Source organism: Gouania willdenowi, chromosome 1 (genome assembly GCF_900634775.1).
Source record: "Gouania willdenowi chromosome 1, fGouWil2.1, whole genome shotgun sequence".
In the NCBI taxonomy this organism is placed as follows: Eukaryota; Metazoa; Chordata; class Actinopteri; order Blenniiformes; family Gobiesocidae; genus Gouania; species Gouania willdenowi.
Window position 1 is genome coordinate 18,608,808 of NC_041044.1, and position 22,945 is coordinate 18,631,752.

At 38.3% G+C, this 22,945-nt stretch overlaps 1 protein-coding gene across 6 annotated transcripts in view; it reads left to right on the plus strand.

The window, feature by feature from the left end:
* The window catches only part of LOC114461825 (LIM and calponin homology domains-containing protein 1-like), a 46,478-nt gene extending 24,832 nt beyond the window's left edge, over positions 1–21,646 (plus strand). For 3 of the 6 annotated variants that reach the window (XM_028444265.1, XM_028444279.1, XM_028444298.1), the window contains 18 exons: positions 454–831; positions 967–1,251; positions 3,895–4,200; positions 4,471–4,509; positions 5,471–5,594; positions 5,688–5,833; positions 7,031–7,640; positions 9,873–10,202; positions 14,411–14,495; positions 14,581–14,606; positions 14,821–14,934; positions 15,112–15,204; positions 16,504–16,702; positions 16,832–16,931; positions 17,659–17,733; positions 17,850–17,958; positions 20,163–20,265; positions 20,444–21,646. In XM_028444265.1, coding sequence (XP_028300066.1) covers positions 454–831; positions 967–1,251; positions 3,895–4,200; positions 4,471–4,509; positions 5,471–5,594; positions 5,688–5,833; positions 7,031–7,640; positions 9,873–10,202; positions 14,411–14,495; positions 14,581–14,606; positions 14,821–14,934; positions 15,112–15,204; positions 16,504–16,702; positions 16,832–16,931; positions 17,659–17,733; positions 17,850–17,958; positions 20,163–20,265; positions 20,444–20,469 — 3,148 coding nt within the window. In that variant the 3' untranslated portion in view covers positions 20,470–21,646. The remainder of the gene's footprint in view (positions 1–453; positions 832–966; positions 1,252–3,894; positions 4,201–4,470; positions 4,510–5,470; positions 5,595–5,687; positions 5,834–7,030; positions 7,641–9,872; positions 10,203–14,410; positions 14,496–14,580; positions 14,607–14,820; positions 14,935–15,111; positions 15,205–16,503; positions 16,703–16,831; positions 16,932–17,658; positions 17,734–17,849; positions 17,959–20,162; positions 20,266–20,443) is intronic. The other 3 variants (XM_028444271.1, XM_028444288.1, XM_028444308.1) reach the window with 3 other exon arrangements.
* The last annotated feature ends 1,299 nt before the right edge of the window (positions 21,647–22,945 follow it).

Below are 22,945 nucleotides of genomic sequence, written 5' to 3' on the forward strand. Positions count from 1 at the left end.
AAGGTTTACATTACACAACATTATCTGTCAGTAGCATGAATAAGGTGCCATGAAGGCTGTCATTAAGTGTTGATCGCTAAATTATGACACCTTTGGAGCTATGTTGGCATTTTTTGTGTTAGCTGGAGAGATCTAGTGGGGTTAGGTAGGGTTATGGTTAGGGATTAGGGTAATGAACGACACTTAATGACAGCCTTCATGACACCTTATTCATGCTAATGACAGGTGTCATGTCATAATAATGACAGTGTAATGTCAGGCTTTTGTATAAAACTACAAATAAAGTGTTACCAAAGTGTTTTTCCATTAAAAGCCATTTTCCCTTCATAATACTTACAAACTACGGTACTAATTTTTCCTGAAGCTTGGCTCGTCTGCATGTCCACGTCTGGCATGTACAGTTAAAATAATTAAGCACTCAGATTATTTGGAATTTACAAAACAATCTTACAGTCATTTAGATGGTGCTGACTCCAAGCAAACTATCCCAACCTATGCCGGCCTCCCAACCATGACAACAGAGTGCACTCCGTCTCCTGCTGAAGTCGATGCTCGCCTGGCTCAGTATGTGCAGAGAACAGAAGAGTGGGGAGAAGGTCATGAAGAAGAGGAGGAGGAGGAGGAGAGGATGCCAGATCTTAAAAAAGACGACATGATGGCGAGAAGGACAGGAGTTTTCCATAAACAAAGTGTGGCTACGGCAGTGACGTACAATCGGTTTCTGCCTCTCCCCGCCTCCAAACACTGCACACGAGGAGAGGTCACTGCAGACGCTGCTCCGCGAAATAAGCAGAAAGTGTTTGCAGACAGGAGCAAAAAGCTGGACGTCAGGTGGGCTGAGATGTGATTTCAAGTGTGTTTAACAGTGTGCTGAGATCACTAACAAGCTTGCAGTCATGTGTGTCCGTAAAGACGTTTTTTCTACCTCGTATTTGGTTATTTCAATCGTCAAGTTCTCTACCATAGAGTGGAACGTCAACAACCAGGAGTTCCCATGGAAATGCCTGAGCGGGTATCAGTGCTCAGAGCAACGTCTGAAGATAATAAGGATGAGTTGGATGAAAATGAGCCGGTGCCCGACCTGGAGAAGGATGATATGATGGCTCGAAGGACCAGATCAAAGCAAAAAGAAGGCAGACCCAATCAGTTCCTGCCCGTGCCTGGATCTGTCAAATTTACTGTTAGCCCAGTGTCTGCCATGAAGCTGCCACACAGCAGACCAAAAACCACTGAGAAGGTGGACAGTGACAGGTATCGGTCTGAACAAATGCTTGCATGCAGGTTGTGCTGTTTCCAATTGTTACGAGTAAATATCGTAATGAAAATTAAGGATTTGATTCTGTTTGACTTGTGACTAACCGTGGCTCTGCTGTTGCTCCTGGTGACCTTTGATTTATTCCTGCTGAGAGTTTTGATGATGGCATGTTTGAGCGGTTGGAGCTTAAAACCTGATAAAGAGCTGATACTTTTATAGGTTTTCAGTTGTGCTTGGATTTCTGCAGCACTCACATGATTCAGCTCAGTTTAGGCACCGTCTGTACTAACCTTGGCTTGTTATTGTCTGGAATGAGTTTAGTTTTTTGCTTCGAGTTGTGAGTTTTTAGGTTTATTTTAACTGTTAGGTGTAGATTTGAAGTGTTTACACTGTGGAAATGTTTACAGTGTAAATCACAGATGAATCACATGAGGACATGAACTACTGCTTCTACACCTGGAGTCATTTAAAATGGTCACATCCCCCTGTTACACAGAAAGTCAGTAAATATGCACATTATATGTAATCATTTTTATAATTGTATGAATTCTTGTGAGTTTAAAAAACCCCCATATAATTTAGTTTTTCTGATGAATAAAGTCGAGAGCGTTTTCTAACATTCTCAAAATAACAGTTTTTAACTCAACTTTTTAACGTCACTGCTTTCATGAAGGAAAACAGGCCTCTTATTAAATTATTTAGTTATTTTTTAAAAGAGCTAAATCCACCCTTTGTTGAACAAGTTCGGACACGTAACGTCTCCGCGCTGAATAGCGAGTACTACGTACCCGAGAATTCTGTCAAATGACTCGATTTCACCAAGTCAAAAAAGGTCTCCGAGAGGCTCTTGACGTCCGCTCATAGAATATCCATGTCATATTATTCAACGAGCATTAACGGAGTAGTTATTTGAAAAATAGGCCCGAGCCCCTCAGGGCCTTCGTCGAATTGTGCGAGGCATAATCACATTTTATGTTGAATTACCTTTGAAACGATATACGACACGACTATGTTCCCATAAATTTGGAAATTACTGAAAATAAGGGGCGGGCCCCATTTAAAAAAAGGGCTCCGAGGGTCTCATCATATTTATTCATAGAGTATTCACTCCAAACTGCATTCCGATCTAACGAGAATTAACAGAGTAGTCATTTGACAAATGGGGCCCCCGTGACACGTACGAGGTAATGGGCCCCATTTATATATTGATATGTGCCAATGATTTGGTACCATCAACCATCGTAATATTTGAGTCGCTAATAAATAAGAATAAGAATTCATTTTTTTCTTTGGACCCTAGGAGCCCCCCTGGGTCCCAAATCAAAAATCGGGCTCAGAGCGTTGATGCTAAAAATCCTCGGCCCATCTACTGCCACCCTTTGACATGGAAGAGTATTACATTACAGTTTCACAGCACATGTAGTTTACAAAGTCAGGAGATAATTCCTGTCAGCTCAAAACCAACTCCAAAAATAATGGCTGTGAATTACTCACTCAGAACAGTGTAGTTTAGTAAAGTTAGTCAGATTTTTGTTTAAAGAGAAATATCAGTGTCATCATTTTAATTCAACAAGAAAAATGTAAAATGTTTATGTGAAAGTTTCTTTGTTATATGTACAATGGTTTACATCTTGTTGTTTAGTAACTTTAATGATCTGCCATTGGTGAACATGTCAGTGATGTTAGCCGCTTAGAAAAGAGAGGCTTCCTTCATGACTTAATAAACCAAGTAAGGCAAGGCAAATGTATTTATATAGTGCATTTCATACACAAGGCAACTCAATGTGCTTCACATGATCAAAAAGTGCAACAGAAAACATTCAACAGCTTAAAAATCAATAAGAACATTTAAAATCAGCAGTAAGTACAGACACACACATACTGTACGTGACTGCCAGTCAGTTATGATAATAATTTCTGCTGAGTCTAGACATTAATGTAATATAAAAAGTAGGAACAATCAGTTTAAACTGGCAAATAATGCGGATGACAAATCGTGAATGTGGTTAAATTGGTAAAAAAAATAAGCATGAAATATGATGAAAAGAGGTTAAAAGTGACAATAATGGGTCAACATTAGGTGGGTAAAGTAGTGGAAAGTGTTTACAAGTGCCGAACATGTCTTGAAAGTGAAAAAAATGTGCAGAAAAGGCATTGAAGTGGCAGAAATGGGTAACAAAATAACAAAAAGGGATGAAAATAGGTTCAAATATGGTAAGCAGATAAAGGGTAATATTAAGTAAAAATGGGCTCAAATTGTTCAAAAAATATTCTTAGTTCCTTGAAGGCATCTGGTGACCCACTCCCAGTGTATCGCGACTCCAAATGAGGTCCTGACCCCAAAGTTGAGAACCCCTGTTATAAATAACCATAGTTCTGCAGAGCCTTGAGTCTGCATGTTGGTATTGTTTCAATGTTAAGAGGACAGCAAACAACACCATGATTGCCTCGACTGTGTTGACGAGAACTGAAACTCTGACTCAGCAATTATCGTCCTTATTTAAACAATTATGAGGAAGCCATTTGAGCTCTCAGCTTTTGTAGCAGCAGTGAGTTGTAGTCCTCTGTGGTAAAGCTGTGGTTTACTCTTTGTTCCTATGGTTAATTGTTGGCCTTGTTGCTGGACGCGTATTTCACAGCGTTGTTTCAGTGGCGGCAGAACTTCAGGCCACGTCCTCCAAAGCCCCAAACGGCCCCACATGTTTGAAGGAACGAAGAATGAGACAGGATGAGAAGTCCGACTTGGAGATCTCTAACGTTGTGTCTGAACCTTTGACTTCTCCCTCACGTACGCCTGAGTTCAGCCCTGCCACTGCTAAGGAGGCAGAGCTGGAGAAGCAGAGAGTGGAGGAGAAGGTGGAGGTGGAACAGGGAAAGAGGGATGACAATATGAAACCGTATATGAAGCCCTTGGGGCTGGAGGACGATGAGCTGCCTCCAATGATGTGAGACGCTTTTCTTTTTTTAACTGAGAACCCAACAAATCCTTCCAGTTTGTATTTTTTTTTCCTACGTTTTCTTTTAAATCTGTGAAATGAAACCGAGCAAAGGAAAACATGTCTCTCTCTCTCTCACACACACACACACAGTGTGTGTTGTGTTGGTTTCCACTCAGCGTGTGCGTAGTGAACGTGAAGTGTGTTTTTAAGAGCCTGTTGCCCATTACGACCCCACCTGCTCCCTCCTGTCACTCACCTCATTGTGTGTTGTTTTAGGATGAGTCGACGAGTGGCTTTTATGCCTGAGGAAGCTGAGTAAGTTTTCTAGCCTCCAACTGGTTAAATATCTGCATGGCAACCAAAATATATAAAAAAAAATAGGCTATGCATGCATTAACAAAAAAATATTACTACATCTATGCGCTAACGTCAAACTCAGGGCTTTGCTTCATCTCATCAGTGCTCGTCACTAATATTCTGGTTTTTATTTTGTGTTTTTTTTTAACATGTTTTTGTTGCTTTTTTTGTAGATAAAATTCTATAGAAATCAGGTATTTATTCTAACACACTGGAATGTTCGTTTTCTAACAAAATTCTAGTTTTGAAACATATTTTTTGCGCTGTGGTTTATTATTTGCTGTTGGATTTTGAACAAAGTGAGATAAATGGTGTCTGGTTTGTGTTCAGTTTAGTTGTTTGTTGCACAAAGTCTTGCTCGCTTTTTTTTTTTTTTTTTAACATATCGCTTCAGGTCAGAGTTGGGGTCAATTAAAGTAGTAATCACGTAATTGATAATTAATTACAGTTATGACGTACTGTAATTATAATTGTATATAAAAATGTATTTGTAGTTGAATTTTTTTCTCAGATAAGGCTATTGTAACTAAGGCATGAAAATGTTTCATGAGGTTATTTATTTCAGGCTCAGTAATTGTGATTAATTACATTTGAACTTTAGTAATTGAGAACATAATTGTAATTGAATTTCAGGGGGAAAAAAATTATTGTAGGTTTAACTGTAATTGTAATTTGAAAAAAACGCCGGTCACCGTAATCGAGTTGTAATTGAACATGGATAATTGGAGATGTAATTGTAATTGAAAAATGTAATTGACCCCAACCTGCTTTTGGTTATGGCCATCTGTGTTGCTTTTCAGCCATGTGCATAGACTCGCCAGGATTTGTATTTATTTTTTACATTTATTTTGACATTAAAATATCAAAAAGAACAAATGAGCAACGTGTGCAATGAAGTGCTTCACGTTTCTCTCCCCAGGAGTGTGAGCATGAGTGACATGCTGAGCGAGGACGAGGTGGGACACCTGCCGTCAATGAACCGTTACGATCGCATGCATGAGCAATACAACAGCTTTAGGGAGGATGACGACCACTGGCAAGATGTAAGGAACGTGTGCTTATGAGTTATTGTCAAACACATGGATTTGTTTTGTAGTTGTGCATTTGTCCTGGTCTGATCAGTCCTCTGGTGGCAGGAACTGGCTCGCTGGAAGAATCGCCGCCGCAGCGCGTCGCAGGAACTGATTAAAAAAGAAGAAGAGAGGAAGAGAATCGAGAAAAGGATGAAGGAGGATGAAAAGAGAAAAAGCATAAAGACGTATAAAGAGATTCTGGAGGAGAAGTAAGGATGAGCTACTTTATTAAGTGGTGTTCGCCACTTTAAACAAAGGTGAACTTTTAAACCCCACCTGCGCTTATTGCACCCCCAATTAATCCTGACAAGCAACTCATTTTCACATTTATTGAGCTAACAGAACAAGTGACATCATGGTTTATAATGAATCCTAAATCAAAATAATTAAATAAACAAAATACCTGCATGAAAAACAAATGTAAAAGTGTACTAGTCAAAAATACAGGAAATAACCAAACATTGTTTGCAATCTGTGACATAAAGCTTAAGAAAACAAAAAAGGACTTTCAGTGCACATATGAAATAAACTAATAGGGAACAATAACATTTCATGAATACATTAAAACTAAAATGAACTAATCACCTGCTTGAAAACCACATTACAAATACAGAAAATGAAGGAAGATTGTTTGTTTAATGTATTCAGTCATTTAAATCATTATTTTTAGACTTTAGTTCCACATTACATTTTATTCCCGGTCCATATCTAATGCTCTTTTAATTTCTGCTACATTTTCAGGCTTCTCGTTATTACTTTCTTTGTGTGTAGGCGTTTAGTTTAGTGTTATTGATCTCAGAAAGGCATTTGGCATTAAATTGAAAAGTTTGTAAGTCTATTTCCCACCGGGGGGGGGCGTGCCACACACTTTGAGGAGCACTGCTGTAATCTGTTAAAGCTGCTACCCCCGATGATCTTTTATTGGATAAAATCATAGTGTATGCTTCATAGATCAACGAACGTCATTTACTCCCAAATGAAAGGAAAAAGGTTGAAAGTGCTGCATGAAAGTTTGTTTTCATTTCCAGTGTAAATACTTCCGTTTGTTGACATTTTGCGCATTGCATTGTGGAATGTGGAGTCCTGTATATGGATGCAAAGAAATGTTTTTACTTCGTTTCTACCTTGATTTCTTGTGTTTTTCTGCCAGACAAGGAGGACAGTTTTTCACTTGACACCACCCAGAATGCAATGCGCTAAAAGGTGTTTAGGGTGGAGATGAAAACCAAACTTTCCAGGGACAATTTCACATTTTTTACATCTATTTTCCGAGCAAATGATCTTCGATTTATTGATCAATGAGGCCTGAACTGTTAATTTATCTAATAAAAAAATTGTGGCAATAATAAGAACATAAAATAATGCACATTTCTCCATTTCTCCATTCTGTTGTCTTCTGTTTCCAGAGAGCGCAGAGAGGCGGAGCTCTGTGAGGCGTACAGGAATGCAGCCACACCTGAGATGGCCGCTTTGGTCCTACAACGCTACGCTCTCCGCTTCACCATCAGCGACGCAACACTGGACAGCCTGAAACTGCCCAGATCCACCTCTGCACCCACGGAGCACACGTCCACCATGGACTCAGACATGGCTGACCAGCAGAACCTGCCAAACGCTACGACAGAACCGGAGCACAAGAAACAGAAAGAGATGGAGACAGAGACAGCCAATCAACGAGAGGCGTCAGCTCTCCTGTCTGCCAGCGCTCCAACTTTGGATTGTGTTCTAACCACTCTCACAGACTTACAGAATGTGTCCCCTCGGTCTCTACAGCTGCATGAACCACTGAATAAACCCTCAGAGTCTCCACCAACACATCCAGAAGCGATGATTAGAAGAGACGCACAGCCACAGACCAAACACACTCCCCCTCAGACGGGACCAGAGCAGCCTCACCCAGCACCCCCTACACGCACACTCCCCCCCGCTCCTTCTGTCACACACAGACCTGTCCCCCTGCTGGCAGCCAAACCCTATCAACCCAGAGGCTCACTGTCTGCAGTTAAACCTGTAAAGGTAAGGGCTCAGAACCAGCTGTGGTGATCACATGGTTCAAACATCTACTCCATCACAGATCTCCTGTTTCAAAACAAAGTTACCATCTTATCTAGTATCTTTTTTTTTTTTTTTTAACACACGTTAGGTGGAAAAAGGAATTCATATAGTTTTGGGGCATGATTAGGAAATTACAGCTTTACTTGAATAACTTTAACAAAATCCTCTGGGTTTTGTGTGATGAAAAATAGATAAAGATATTTATCAGAAAATCATGCTTTGTTTCCCTTTACAGGTTGATTTATTTATTCACGTTGCTTAGTCAATGTATACATTTAAATCTTAAACCTTTTATCTTCTCCTGGGAAGCATTCTACGACACCTCAACCCAAAAATAAATAATAATCATTTTAAGTCTTTTTTTTTTTTTTTAGGAAGGAAGCCAAACTGTATGTATACTAGGGCTGTGCCTTTCCATAAATCTGACAATACGATATATCTCAATATATCCCAGTGCTGAAAAATATGACACACATTGTGATATATTGCGATATCAATAATTACAAATTTCACCTTTACTAGTTTAAAATGGTATGAAAAACAAGTTATATCATTTTCTTAAACTTGTGTAAATGGTAACTGAGTGTAATTCAAATTACAGTATCAAAAACTAGTGGTATGTTTATAAAACTGTTCAATTACCATTTTCAAAATGCTTCTATAACAGATTCTGGTTCTAAGTTTTTAATTACTTTTTTTTAAAAAATCATCATCATCATCAATCTTTGTTTCAGAATTAGTCCAGAATTTAAAAGATAAAAAGAAAAGCACAATTTACAACAAACAGCTGCACCAATGTTTACGTGCTATGCATATGTTAGTGCAATTAAATTAAATTTAAAAAAATTGATTTGGACATTTTTTGGATCAATACAATAATTGTGCAGTGAAATATAGTGCAATATATTTCTGAATTGATTTTTTCCCTACACCTTTAATACATACGTTTGAAATGTTTGCATCTATGAGATTGAGATTATTAAGGAGATTCATGTTTTCAAGATCAGATTTCATTTATTGTCATCGCACGATAAAAAAAAAAAAATTACAAAATGGCAATAATAAATAAATAAATAATACAAAAAACAAAACAATTCTACAAAAACGTTACATAACTTTTGGCAGTAATTTTCCATTTTTCAGTTCTGAATAAAAGTTGATAATTAGAACGTGAAGCCATGTCGAGGCAAAATGAACAAATGTGAGTTTGAACAGAACATAAGAAATAAATATTTCATAAGAAATACATTTTTTATTTCATTTATTCAAAAATGGTGACCCAGGCAGAAAAGATCTCTCCATTTTTTTCACGCCTGCATCCTTGCTGCATGTTTATCAGGGCACGCTGCGATGCTTACTCATGTCGCTACGCAACTGAAAATTTGTTTTTAACAATTTGAGCTCATTTTTGCAAATTTGCACCCTTTTTATGCAACTACGTCAAACTAGTCATATTTTCATCACTTTTTCTTTCCATATTTTTGTTCCTTTTAATACATTTTACAGATTACTCACATTTCTGCCACTTTTCCATCAAATTTCAATGCCTTTTCTGCACATTTTTTCACTTTCAAGATATTTTCAGCACTTTAAAACCCTTTCCACCATTTTTCCCACCTATGTTGACCTATTAGTGTCACTTTTAACCTCTTTTCACCACATATCAACGTTATTTTGCCAATATAACCAAATTCACAATTTGCCATGCCTATTGTTTGCCAGTTTCAACTAATTGTTCCAATATTGACATACTTTGAACTCTTATTACCACTTTTCTGTCCATTTTTGGCCACTCGAACTTGCAACTTTTAACCAATTTCTGTGGGTTTTAAAATCTTTTTAAACATTTTCCACCATTTTTTATCCTTTTTATTTCTGATTAAAACAAGGATTGACATTTTTAAGATGACTATATACTATGGCGCAAACTTCCAGGTACAGCGTGGGTCCCCGGTCTCTGGCACCTTTATTTTGGGGGGTTGTGTGCTGAAAAGGTTGAGAACCACTGCCTTAAAGAACTTCATGCACATTCTAGGAGAGCCTGCAAACTCTACACAGAAACACCCTGGGATTATTCACCACCTCTCTGAATTAATTCTACTATCTTTCAATTGGTGGATGACTCTTGGAGATGATTTTAAAAATAACTACTACAGACTAGAGTCTGATTTTCTTTGCTTGTGTCTCCCTCAGATGGATGGACTGGTGAGAGTGAATGGAGAAACAACAGAGGATTTTACCCCTGCTCCACCTACATGTCTAAAAGACTCAACTGTGGAAACAAAACACGTTCCCTCAGAGCCAATAGAAAACCTCGTACCACCAGAAGAAGTTGTTCAAAATGTATCGGAGGCAGCAGCGGAGCAGCCGCCTCCACAACCAGAGAAACCAGCACCGTCTCCTGTCTCCACCATCAGCTCTCTGCTGGGAGGCAGAAACTGTATCACTAAAACCACTATAGTGACAGAACTCACCCAGACTCATGTGGAGGCTTTTTACCCTGATATGCAAACCAACGGACAGGTAAAACCTAACATTTACACTCTCCTCATGCCTCTGACTTTACTTAAAGGGGACATATACATATTTTTCACCTTTTAAAACAGTTCCCTGTGGTCTAAATGACATACCTGTGCTGGGATTTGGTCAAAACATAACAGGAATCAAGCAACAGGGGAGGTTTATGACCCTGTATAATCATAATACCTGTCAAGTATCCCGTTTTGGCCGGGAAACTCCCGTATTTTACCCCTCTTTCCCGCCATCTTCCCGTATTAGTATTTTCCTGTAAATTAATGTAATAATAATTAAAAGATGTCTTACTAAACTGAACGCCATCACTAGGCTCGCGAGAACTGCCACCTGAAAGGGCCTGAGTGGCAGTTCTCGTGAGATTAGTGTTGACGGCGGCAACAAACCCGGAAACACCTCAGAAAAGAGATGAATGAATGATGACTCTCCGGCAAAAAAAAACAAAGAACTCATGTAAATACGTTGTAAAATGTGACAGAATTTATCTTCATAAAAAGCAGCAGGATGGGACACAGTTACACGTTCTGTTAGATTAATAACTGAGATTTTAACATCTACCACAGCAGAAGGAACGACGTGAGTCACCATGAAAAATCAGCCAATCACAAGCCCCTCAAATATACACTGTTTTAAAAAAGTGTTAAAGGATGTAAAGTCTGTAATAAATGTGTCTAATAAGTCATTAGTGAATACCAGAGAACCACATGAGTCAGCATGAAAAATTAAAAGAAAATATGTAATGAAAATAAAATGTTAATGTCTATATATATATATATTATAGCTTATTATGTATCAAAATACTAGTTTTAGGAGTCGCTGCTTTTACTTCTCAGAACAACATGTGAAGCTCAGTTAGATGATTAATGAGTGTCACATATTGATCAGCTGTTTGTTAATAAATGTCCCTGTGTAGCATTTAGCATCAGCAAATTTAACCCAGAATTGTTTTTCTGGTCAGGCTTTATTTGATAAAATTATCTAGATTTATATCATATTTCACCATTTTGAGAAAATATATTGAGATATGAGTTTTGGTCCATATTGCCCAGCCCTAGTAGGAATGTTCACAGCATTTCATTGTTAATAAAGGTCGACCTACCAGATTCTAATCACATAATTGTATTTAGTTAGTGGTTGAAAAGGGGCTATTTTAGATTTCTTGTACACCTGTCTTAAAATATAAGGGATACTGGAGCTTGGTTGAGCGGGTGGGACGGCTGGTAGTGGGCGCCAGAAAATTTCTCTTATTTTCAAATCCAAAACTTCACAGGTATGTGTATAATCCTGCTCTTTCAGAGCGCTCCGTTTTAGGGTGTGTGTCCCTGGAGTTGCAAAGACCTCCCTCCCCCCGGCCCTTCTCTTCCGCGGGGTGGCACACACTGAAGTGACTAGATTACATTCAAAATCAATCACCACCATGTTCAAGTGACTCATCACGGGCGATTGAAGTGACTGTAGTCGCATTCGGTATTAACGCTAGCGAGAAAAACAATGGCGGACTTTCGCAAAAGTTTTCATCAGGTTGGGGGTGGAGTCCATTGGTGGAGATTAGCGTTGGGTACCGAAACGCGATACCAATATGGCACCGGTTCCGACGTAAACGGTATACACCGTGTTTGATAACCTACATGACCCGGAGCTAAGCACATCAACAACAGCAGCAGCCGGACAAATCAAGGTAAGTCCCGCTCCCAGTGCTGCCAGTGTGGCGGACATCATCACAGATGATGACAGCAGCCTTTCCTCTTCGGGTCAGTCTCGTAATTTAATGCTAGCAAACACTGTTGCCATTCAACGTGTGACAACAACATATGAGCTATGTCTATACTTAACTCAGTGTACGCTGACTTTCTGTTTAATGTTAAGCTCATAATAAGTCGTGTTTGTAGACAAAATGTTGAACTTAAGCTTTAATACCAGATTTAAAAGGCACAGTTTTGCATTTACACAGGAATGCAACAGACTGGCTAGCTCAGGGGTTTACTGCAACCTGCGGCTCAGGAGTCTCATGTGGCTCTTTGACTCTTTTGCAATGGCTCCCTACAGCTTTAAAAAAAAAAATGTTGAAATAAAGAGTTTTTTTTTTTTTTTTTTAACAAAGGCTATTAATGATTATTGACAAATAAAATCATGATAACAATATTAATATAGTTTAATACAATATTGTTCTGTTTTATATTATTTAAATGTTTTGTTTATTTATTATTTCTATATGTTACTTTTATATATATTATTTAAGGTAATAATGTGTTCAATTTGGCCCTGAAAATAAAAGGATATTGTCTTTTGACAAAGTGTGTGCGGATTGCACCAGAACCATTTAAAAAATACAGAGTAGGCACCAGTATCGGACAAAACCCAACCCAAATGGAGATACCAGTGGAGGGGAGGGGATTTTCTTTCAGATTTAGCTTGTGATGTCACAAACTTAGAACATTTTAAACTGAGCACTTTTCTCTGTTATAAGACTTACACAGACCACAAACAAACAACTGGATGGGTTTATTTCACATTATGTGTGCCGATGGACACGCAAGTTACCTCTGCAAAAGTGGATTTTTCATAATATCTTCCCATTAATAATTATCACCTAATGTTTATCCAGTGTGTTGTATTAGATTGTTGTCAGTTTTTGGTGTAAAGTTTTTTGAATTTGCTCAGGGTGAAAATATATTTATATTCAATTCAAAGTTAAGATAATTAAGATCCCTAAAAATGTTTGTTTATGTTTGAATATGTAATGCATATTTACAAGAATTGCATTATTGCAGATTGACAATGGTGTTTTTTTGTTTTTTTTGTTTTACATACTCGATAAACGTGGGTTTGTGTGTGTGTGTGTGTGTGTGTGTGTGTGTGTGCGTGTGTGTGTGTGTGTGTGTGTGTGTGTGTGTGTGTGTGTGTGTGTGTGTGTGTGTGTGTGTGTGTGTGTGTGTGTGTGTGTGTGTGAAGGGGATGCTTATATAATCCCACCCCTTCTCCCTGTATCAATCAAAGTTCCTCATTATTAGGCTTTCCTTTAAAGCTTATACCCCTAGAAACAGAAATGATATTGCATTAATTTGTGGCAAAATAAGAAATAATAAAAAAACAAGAAAAAAAATTATAATAAAAGACAAAAAATGTAGTGGATTTGAAAATAATAAATAAATGGTCTCGATTTGTATAGCGCAGGGGTCTGCAACCTTTACTCTTTAAGGAGCCATTTTGCCTTGTCTCGACTGGATTAAAGTCCTTCCGGAGCCGAAAAAAAAACCTTCTCATGAAAACAATACAGCGTATAAAATTCTCTACAATTAAAATAGTATCGAATAATTTTATGAGCTAATGGATAACTTGGAGTTGATAACACATTATCAACTCCAACTCATGCTAATTTCTTACAACATATCAAGCATGCATATTAAGCCGGTATGTTAGCAGTTAAATAAATCTTTCCCCACACAAATAAAGTCTGTATTTTTTTCCAGAATAGTCTTTTTTGTTATTTAAGTTATCTTACCAGAGATTTAAAACTGAAGGTTAGCCACTGGTGGAAGGAAAGTTAATGGTCTGTAGATGTTACAGGAGTTGAAGTAGGACGGTGGCAGAGTTATTCATTTTTAGGTTAACCAATTGTTTTATCATTTTATTTGAAGTTAATGTCATTAATCACCAGTACCCTCTGTAGGAAATAATTCATTTTCTTATTTTTTTTAAATGGTCAGAGAGCCATTGCAAAAGAGTCAAAGAAACACATGAGGCTCCAGAGCCGCAGGTTGCAGACCCCTGGTATCGCGCTTTATCCCTACATTGAAGTCGTCTCAAAGCGCTTTACAATATCAGCTCATTCACCTATTCACGCACCAATGGAACAGAGCTGCCATGCAAGGCACTAGTCAACCACTGGGAGCAACTTAGGGTTCAGTGTCTTTACAGGGATCGAACCCCCAACCTCGCGATCTAAAGACGACCCCGTTCCACAGCCTCACCCCAAATATACTGTTGGCTATAAACTTAGAATAAACAGAAATAAATAAACCCTGCTTCACTGAGGGATTGTGTTTTCCTCTGGTTCTTCTCAGTAAACCAGGTGTCAGGTTTCTACAGGTTCATTTGACTAAACATTTCCATAAACTTTAATCACCGACCCTTCAATCAGAGACCAGAAGGTTTAGTTTACAGCAAAGCTTATTTAAAGGTACATTTTTTTACATTAGGTAGAAGCTAATATGGAAGCAGAAGAAGCTTGTGAGGCAGCTGCATCACCCAGCAGCACCGAGGACTATTCTCCCTCTGTCACAGGTAAGATGGCTCTCTCTCATCCATTTTATTTCATTTCTGGGCTTTGTCTTCACAATGTTGATGTTATTTCTCTCTTATTCCTTAGAGGGAATGGAAGAGAGCAGCATGAGCGTGAGTACATCAAATCACCTCCAGCTATTCTTTCTGTTTCTCCTTCACTCACGTTATATTTTGCTCCTGTCCTCCTCCTCCCCCTTCGTCTCGCTGATCGCTGTAGTTGTTCTAGTCAAACTTGTCCTCTCACTTTTCCTCTCTTTCTGTCCGTTTGGTGTGTATAAATGTGTTTCTCTGTGTGTGTGTGATTGTGTCGGTGGGGTCGTGGTAGATTGAGACCCCCATGTTGAACTTGGCTAAGCGTGTTAATCACTGGGTTTGGGACCCCAATGAGGAGCGTAAAAGATTGGAAAGTTGGCAGCAGGAGCAGGAGCGCCGCCTGCAGGTATGCTAGGGGGGGGGGTGATGTGTTCCCCCCACATCTCCCACATCCTTCACTACACTGGAAGTTGGTATTCATGTGTTTCTGTCACATCTGTGTGTGTGCAGTGTGTGTGTGTGTGTGTGTGTGTTGTCTGTTTATTGGCTGGCAGTTTTCTGTAAAGTCTATGTTTTTGTGCAGGAGCAATACCAGAAAGAGCAGGAGAAGCTGAAGATGGAGTGGGAGAAAGCACAGCTGGAGGTGAAGGAGGAGGAGAGGAAACACAATGAAGAGGTGCAAAGAAACAATTAGATTCATCCATTAATTTTCCTGATGACGGGTCATATTGAACACACAAAACACACACACACACACACACACACGTCTACGCCTACGATCACGTCTGACTCTAACACACACCCCTTGGGATTTTACAGCGACACCTAATTTCGTTTCCTTTTTCTTGACCGGTGTTTTTTTTTTATATGTTTGTCTGTTAGCAGGATTACATCTAAAGTACTTAACAAATTTATGTCAAATTTTAACCAAAGATTGACCTTAAGCCAACCAGTGGTTCCCAACCTTTTTTGGATCGTGCAAAGTGTGGAAGGGGGATATAGGTTTGAGCTACGTCCGTCCGTCCGAGTTAAAGGGGACAGCTTTTCTCAGAAACTGTTTAAGATAGGATAACCAAATTCGGTGTGTGGCTTCAGGGTATCAATACCTTGATGGAGTTCGAAAATGATAAACGCGCAATTATTTTTTTCGACAGCTATTTTTAGAAACTGTTTATAATTTTATATTCTGATGTGATCATATTTCTTATGTATACATCTAAGTTAGATTTAGGACATTTAGGAAAAGGTTGTGAGTTATAATGATAACCAATCTAGTTGGGGATGTTGATGACTGTCTTTTTGTTCTATACTGCATTTCATTTGAAATAGATTTATATTTGAGAAAGTTAAAGTAGAGAATACAATTAAGTTTTTGTTTTTGTTGTTTTTTTAATCATTAATCAATTGTTTTTTGTTTTTATCAATTACTAGACGTTTTAGGCGACCCAAATTAAATTCCAGATGACCCCACATGGGGTCACGACCCAAAGGTTGAAAAACCCAGCCCTGCCTTAAGCCATGGAAGATTACATTAAAGTAAATTTTGGAGTGGATCCTCATCAATATACTGAATCTGGATCCGTTTTGAAAACCAATAAAACCCTATCATTCATTGTTTTTGAAATCTCAAAAATTCATATCTCGGTGTGAAATTGACTGATCACTATGAAATTAGACTCAATTGTGCCGGGTTGGTTCCTCCATTGTCCCACCAAGTTTCATCCAGATCAGATCTAGATTGTGCATTTCATCACATTTTTTTTTTTTTTTTTTTTTTAAATAAAATTTTGGTGCCCATACATTTGGACCTACTGTATTGTTTTTAATGGAGATAGACGTTTCTTCCAAGCCTTTAAAGTGTGAATGATTATACTATAATTAAACTATAAATATCTGGTAAAGAGGAGATTTGGCGCTTGGTGGAAGTTTGCGTCGTCTGTGGTCTTGTTTGTTAATGTTTAATTGATTTTTCCAGGAAAGAAGAATTCTGGAGGAGACCGTCTCTCCCCTCAGTCCCGTCGGCTGGGTGAACCAGCAGACAGAACAGACATCAACAACCTCTCCGTCTACAGAAAACAACACCAATGGAGGAAATGTGCCACGGCTACACAATGGCCAGAAAATGCCCATTGGGAATGGGGATCAACATTCATCAAAGCTCCATTTCTTCCAGGGTGAGAGAGTGAGACAGAGTGAGACACTGACCTGCAGGACCAACAGCTGCTTCCTTCATCTGGTGAATCCATGAAAGTGTATCAGTGGAAATGGTTTCCTTTGTTTGTTTTTGTTTTTTTGTCCTGTAGATCCTGCAGGTGATAGTCAACCGTTAAAAAAACAGGAAATGTGGAAAACAGCATCTCTGGACCGCAACCCACATCTGAACCCGTCACAGGTCGTCAAAAGGTAAGAAGTCTTTGTTTTACTGGAAGGTACATCGATGTCTTAAAACTGCAGATATAAAGGTATCATTTAAACATCCCAACCACAGCTGAATATGATTGTGTGCCAATAACACAAGGAGTCAACGTAGAAATAGTTAAGATAGAGGTGTTAATGCTAGGGGTGAATTATTCTCTTTGACGCTCAATCAACAATGGTGGTCCAGTGAATACAGAAGTGGGCTTGTAACTGGAGGGTTGCAGGTTCAACTCTACAGTGGGCCATCACTGTGGGACCTTGAGCAAGCCCCCTAGACCTAATTGCTTACAGGACTCTCTTGAAAAAGAGATTATTAATCTTTCCTGGTAAATAAAGGTTAAAAATAAACTTCCTGTAAATTAAAACAAGCAAAATAATACCACATACTGTACAAAATGTAGTTCAGTATCCTTATCTAAAGCAATGTGCTTTGGGGAAAATTAAGTAACAAATTAAGGCAAAAATACATATATACAGTTTGAATAATTTACCTGATTAATTATTTTGATGTTTTAATATATTTGTTATCCCATGTAGTTGTTTGTTATAATAATAATAATTATTATTATTATTATTATTATTATTATTATTATTATTATTATTATTATCTTCCTTACATCTTGTTGACAAGATGCACTACTACTATTATTTATGAACTCAAGGAGACATTGAGAATGTCTTGATCCGTTGTCTTTTTTTTTTTGCGCCACAGGTCTGGATCACATGACGGTGTAACGAGCAAACCACAGTCGGTTCCTTCCACACCTCAGCCTCCTTCACCCACCAGGTGAACACAGCACTGATTACAGTCACAATAACACCTCACTGTTGGAAAGCAGAAGGTACTCATTGCTTTTCTCTTTATGCGCACATGCTCCTGTGTGTGTGTGTGTGTGTGTGTAGGTGTGTGAGTGGAAAGCGGTTGTGCTCTGGTTGTTCTCAGCCTCTGGGAAAAGGAGCTGCTATGATCATCGATACACTGGGGCTGTTCTTCCACATACAGTGTTTCAAGGTATTCACTATATTTTAGCAGATGTTTAACATTTTAATATTCTAGCACCCTGTTAGAGCCTGAAATATAACAATACCTGAAATTTTACATTGGTCAATAATGTCACAACATACTAAACTCAAAACGTAAAAAATTTTTATAAACTTTTTTCCTGATATGTATATGAAGGTAAGAAGTAAAAAAAAAATTGTCAAGGTTCTCCAAACAGCTTTAATATATATATATATATATATATATATATATATATATATATATTAAAGCTGTATATACACACACACACACACACATTTTTATTAAGATTGTGAACGATAAACCGATGTGACCGGATATGTGTGAGCGATACGGCTACATCGGTAGCAGCCTCCTCAATCAATAGGAATTAGCCATGAATTCCAGGATGAATTGATTTCAGAGTCATGGATCGGGTATCGCGGGTGTGCACTGTAGCTGTTCCTAGTCAACGTTCTTCAAGCCAAAATACGGCGCTTAGGGGCGCCTCCATCTTGCAAATTTGACCTCATTTGGAGTGAGGAGCCATGGTAACACGCTCCCACCCATTTAGCGTACTACCCTGATGACTTACGCAGCTCAGCTACGCCACAAACTTAAGTATCTTTCCCGCTGGAAATTCTACCAACGTCTTATTCACATGATCAGATCATAAAGGTTAGTACTAGTACTAGTAGCTCAAAAAAGACGTAAAACCTGAACGGAAAAGTTCAATGGCGTCTTGGCTTTCCTTCACAACGTAACTGCTTATGCTATTGACAGAGAGAGCTACTCAAGACCCGCGGCTGTCAATCATTGTCATATATGTCCATATATATATATATATATATATATATATATATATACTGTATCTATATATAGACTGTGCAAAGAGGCCAATGAGACAATCCAGCTCATAACTGCAGGGTGTAAGATGCTGGCAGGGAAAGCTTACATGGAGCACCATAATCAAGTGACTGGTATAGTGTACAGGAACATCTGTGCAGAGTATGGGCTGGAAACCCCAAGGTCAAAGTGGGAAACACCTCCAAAGGTGGTAGAGAATGACCGAGCCAAGATCCTGTGGGACTTCCAGATACAGACGGACAGAATGGTAATGGTGAACCAACCAGACATTGTGGTGGTGGACAAAGAGCAGAGGAAAGCTGTTGTGGTCGACATAGCAATACCAACGACTTCAACATCAGGAAAAAGGAACACGAGAAACTAGAGAAATACCAGGGGCTCAGAGAAGAGTTGGAGAAAACCTAGGGGGTGAAGGCATCAGTGGTGCCCGTGGTCATTGGGGCACTCGGGGCAGTGACCTCCAGACTGGAGGAGTGGCTCCAGCAGATCCCAGGAAATACATCAGACATCTCGGTCCAGAAAAGTGCAGTTCTAGGAACAGCAAAGATACTGCGCAGAACCCTCAAGCTCCTCAGGCTGAAATGTTGCACATTGTTGTTCGTATTCTGTGCTACTTTTACCTCTGGAGTTCCCATTTAATGAGTCAGCCAGACTTTTTTGGTTCATGTCTAAAAATAAATACAGTGACATGTGATTTTGTTGTTCTGTTTTTGTTTTTGTCAGTGCCATAAAACCACAATGCTTGGGGATATGTGGTTCTTTTACATATTTGAAAAGAAAATATTGTACTCTCACTTTAGAATTGGTTTCTTTATTTTATAAAATATCTACAACAAATATTTACTGTAGAAACAAATCGTATAATTCCTACACTGTATCAAATCGGTCTGTAATAATAAGGATATCCTTTTTTAATCAAGATGCATATCGAATTGTTTATCACAGGGAGATGTGCAACCCTAATATTTATGCATACACTGTATGATACTACGCTCTACATTGAAGCAATAAGCCCTTTAATCCATAAATCTTTGACACTATTAGGGGAAAAATGTTTTGCCTGCCCCATAACGTAATAACGAAAAGGTTTTTAACATGTTGGGCTCAGCATCTTGATACATTATTAACTAGTTGTAATATTTTGGGTTTTATCACATTTTGGGCTCAGCACTTGTGTTACATTGTTGACCAGTTATTACATTTCGGGTTTTATTACATTTTTTAAAAAATGACATCGCTACTTATCAGGCTCTAACACGCCCTCTTCAGTGTTTAGATATTTTTACAAGACGTTTACCTTTTCATCTTTCTGTGTATCTATTGTTCATGGTGTGGATCCATGGGTGCAGTGTGGAGTGTGCCATGGGCAGCTGGGTGACGCCTCAGCGGGAACTGACGTCAGGATTCGTAATGGACTGCTGAGCTGCCACGAGTGCTACATTGCATCTCGAGGTGGGGAAACACATTAGTGTTACCTGATCTCAGCATTAGGAATGATTGATTTATGTATGTATGGTGCACTTAGTGTCTGTACTAGTAGTCACATGGTGATAATGTTCAAAGTTGGTTGTCAGATGACTGGACTGTTCATCAGGGTACGTAAACGTGCGTGCGTGTGTTTGTTTTGCAGGCAGAGGTCAGCCAACTACTCTATGATTCACCTTCACATCAAACTGGAACTGCAACGTCATCAATATTTTCGTCTCATTCAGCCGATCAGAAAGCCACATATCAAACACTGGATTTATCTGGAACATTGTTGGAAACGTGTGTTTATTCCTCAATTACACACACACACACACACACGTGGGATTGACGCGGATTATGACAGAAATTGGACTGATCTGTGGACGAGATGTCACTACATGCACAAACATTACTGTTACTGTACACGTGCACACCCACACATGGTGTGTCTCCAGCTGAACACGCTGCTTTGCTAAACGCAGCTGTTTTTTTTTTTTTTTGTTTTTAACACATCTGCCCCTGAGTTTGAACTGCACTGATCATGTGACGTGCACTCTCTGAGTGTGATGCAAATAGGTTTGCGTTGGATAACCTGAAGTAGCGTGACCTTATCAATGCCTTACTCGTATCTTCTCCTTCGGTTTTGCTGTTGTGTTTACAGTTTTGCATGAAAAAGAGCTTATATAAGTTATTGTGAGTGTTGCTCAGAGGGATGTTATCTTGTGTTTCGTCTCTCCTTCTCTTTGTTTTGTTTTTTTTTGGGGGGGGGGGGTGATTTGGCTAATTTAAGCATCTTCTTTATTTGCATGGTGTTAAATAATGACTCCTGTCTTTAAGATTTAAAATATTTTCCCTTTAGGATATTTTAGTCCCTGTTTTCCTCTGAGAAACTGCATCACAGCCAGTGCCTTATGTAATGAATGTGAGGGCGAATGTGTGTGTGTGCGTGTGTGTGGGAGTATTTTACGCTCTCGTAGACCTTTGGGTCTGAGCACATTGTGTGTGTGTGTGTGTGAGAGAGAGAATCTGTGCATGCAAATGCAATGTGTGATGACCTGAAGCACACAGCTCCATACCAGCGAATCTAAATGTTTATTGGATCAGCGTCTGCTAATCACCCGCTCCTCTCCAGTAAAGTTCAACCAATGACGTCCAGTTATTTGCTGCTTTTCCCGGTGATTATCGTCCCACTCCTTTGGCAGTTTGCTCTCCTAAAAACTTCCCGTGTTTGCCTCGATCACAAGTGTTGCCTCCCCCGAGTCTCGGCTCAACTTCTTATCTTCCTTCCGTTTCTATGGAAACCTGAAAGCTTCATCACTCAAAGGAAATGAGCTCAATCTTTTATAGCAACTATATGTTTATCAATAAAATGTTTTAAATGGGATGACGCCTTTTTTTTCTTCATTATTTGTATTGCACAGCAGTGGCCTTATGGACTATAACCATGTCCAGCAAAAAACAATTTAAAATCAGAATCAGAATTCCTTTATTAAACCCAGGGGGAAATTGCTTACGTTACAGCCACTTAAGAAAAATCAACAAATAAAAGAATAAAATGTTTAACAAAGATGAAAGAAAGAATGAACATTAAATAAGTGTATAATTAAGTAAAAATAAAGACATTAAGACAGTAAAAAATAAAGTAAGATTAATCATAATAATATAAATATGCAAATTATAAACAAATATGATAGATGTTTACTAAAATAATACAAAATGTTCAAATATGATACAGATATTTATAACAATGAAGTTATGAAAAAGTATAGATATGTGGTTATTATAGTTTAAATAAAATGTTCATAGTTATATTTTGTGCACTAAGACCTGCAATTACAATTGAAACCTATTTTTTTCATTACCTTTTGATAGCATTGGTAAATGGTTTCATATACACTACACGAACAGGTATATTCAACTTGTTAAGTTATATATTGTCATTTAGTCCAGGGGCTCTATACTTGTTAGTTAAACATAATTTATTATTTACTGTCATTTGTAGCCCTGAATCCCATAAGAATGATCTAATCTTTGAACATATTTATTTAGTACATTAAATGAGTGCCTGCACTAGTCTTGTGTATAACATAATATGTACATTTATATGTACAACAAAATTAAATGTTTTTTTTGCTCAATTTTATTTCTATTTAAACAGCCATCGCACTTCACAGTGATACAGCAGAGCGTCATGTCTAGTATCATATACTATACAAGTATATGTTTTATTGGTGCATCAGTCCTCACACGTAGTCACACACGTTTTGTAATGATACAGCACAAATAAAAGGTTGTTTTTTTCTTTTATTATTTTATTTCAGAAACCCCCAAACTACTTCTTGAAGACCCCATTTTGAGAACCACTGATTTAGTCCACTCACAACTGGTTTAAAACCAACCAACATTTTCTTTATTTTACATGCTTCCTGCTTTTCAAAGTCAAATCATAATGTGTCACTATAATAAATAATAAAATAATAAAAGGTTCATATAACAGGACTTTGAACTCAGCTTGTACTGTCACTGATTCCCTATGAGCAGGAGGTTTAGGCTTTTTTTGGTTTGCATGTCTCTGGAAGTTGCATTTTTCCTTTACCAGTTCAAAAAACATTTAAAGAACTTATATAAGAAAGTGTGAGTTTCCAATGTGTGGAAGTATAGTACA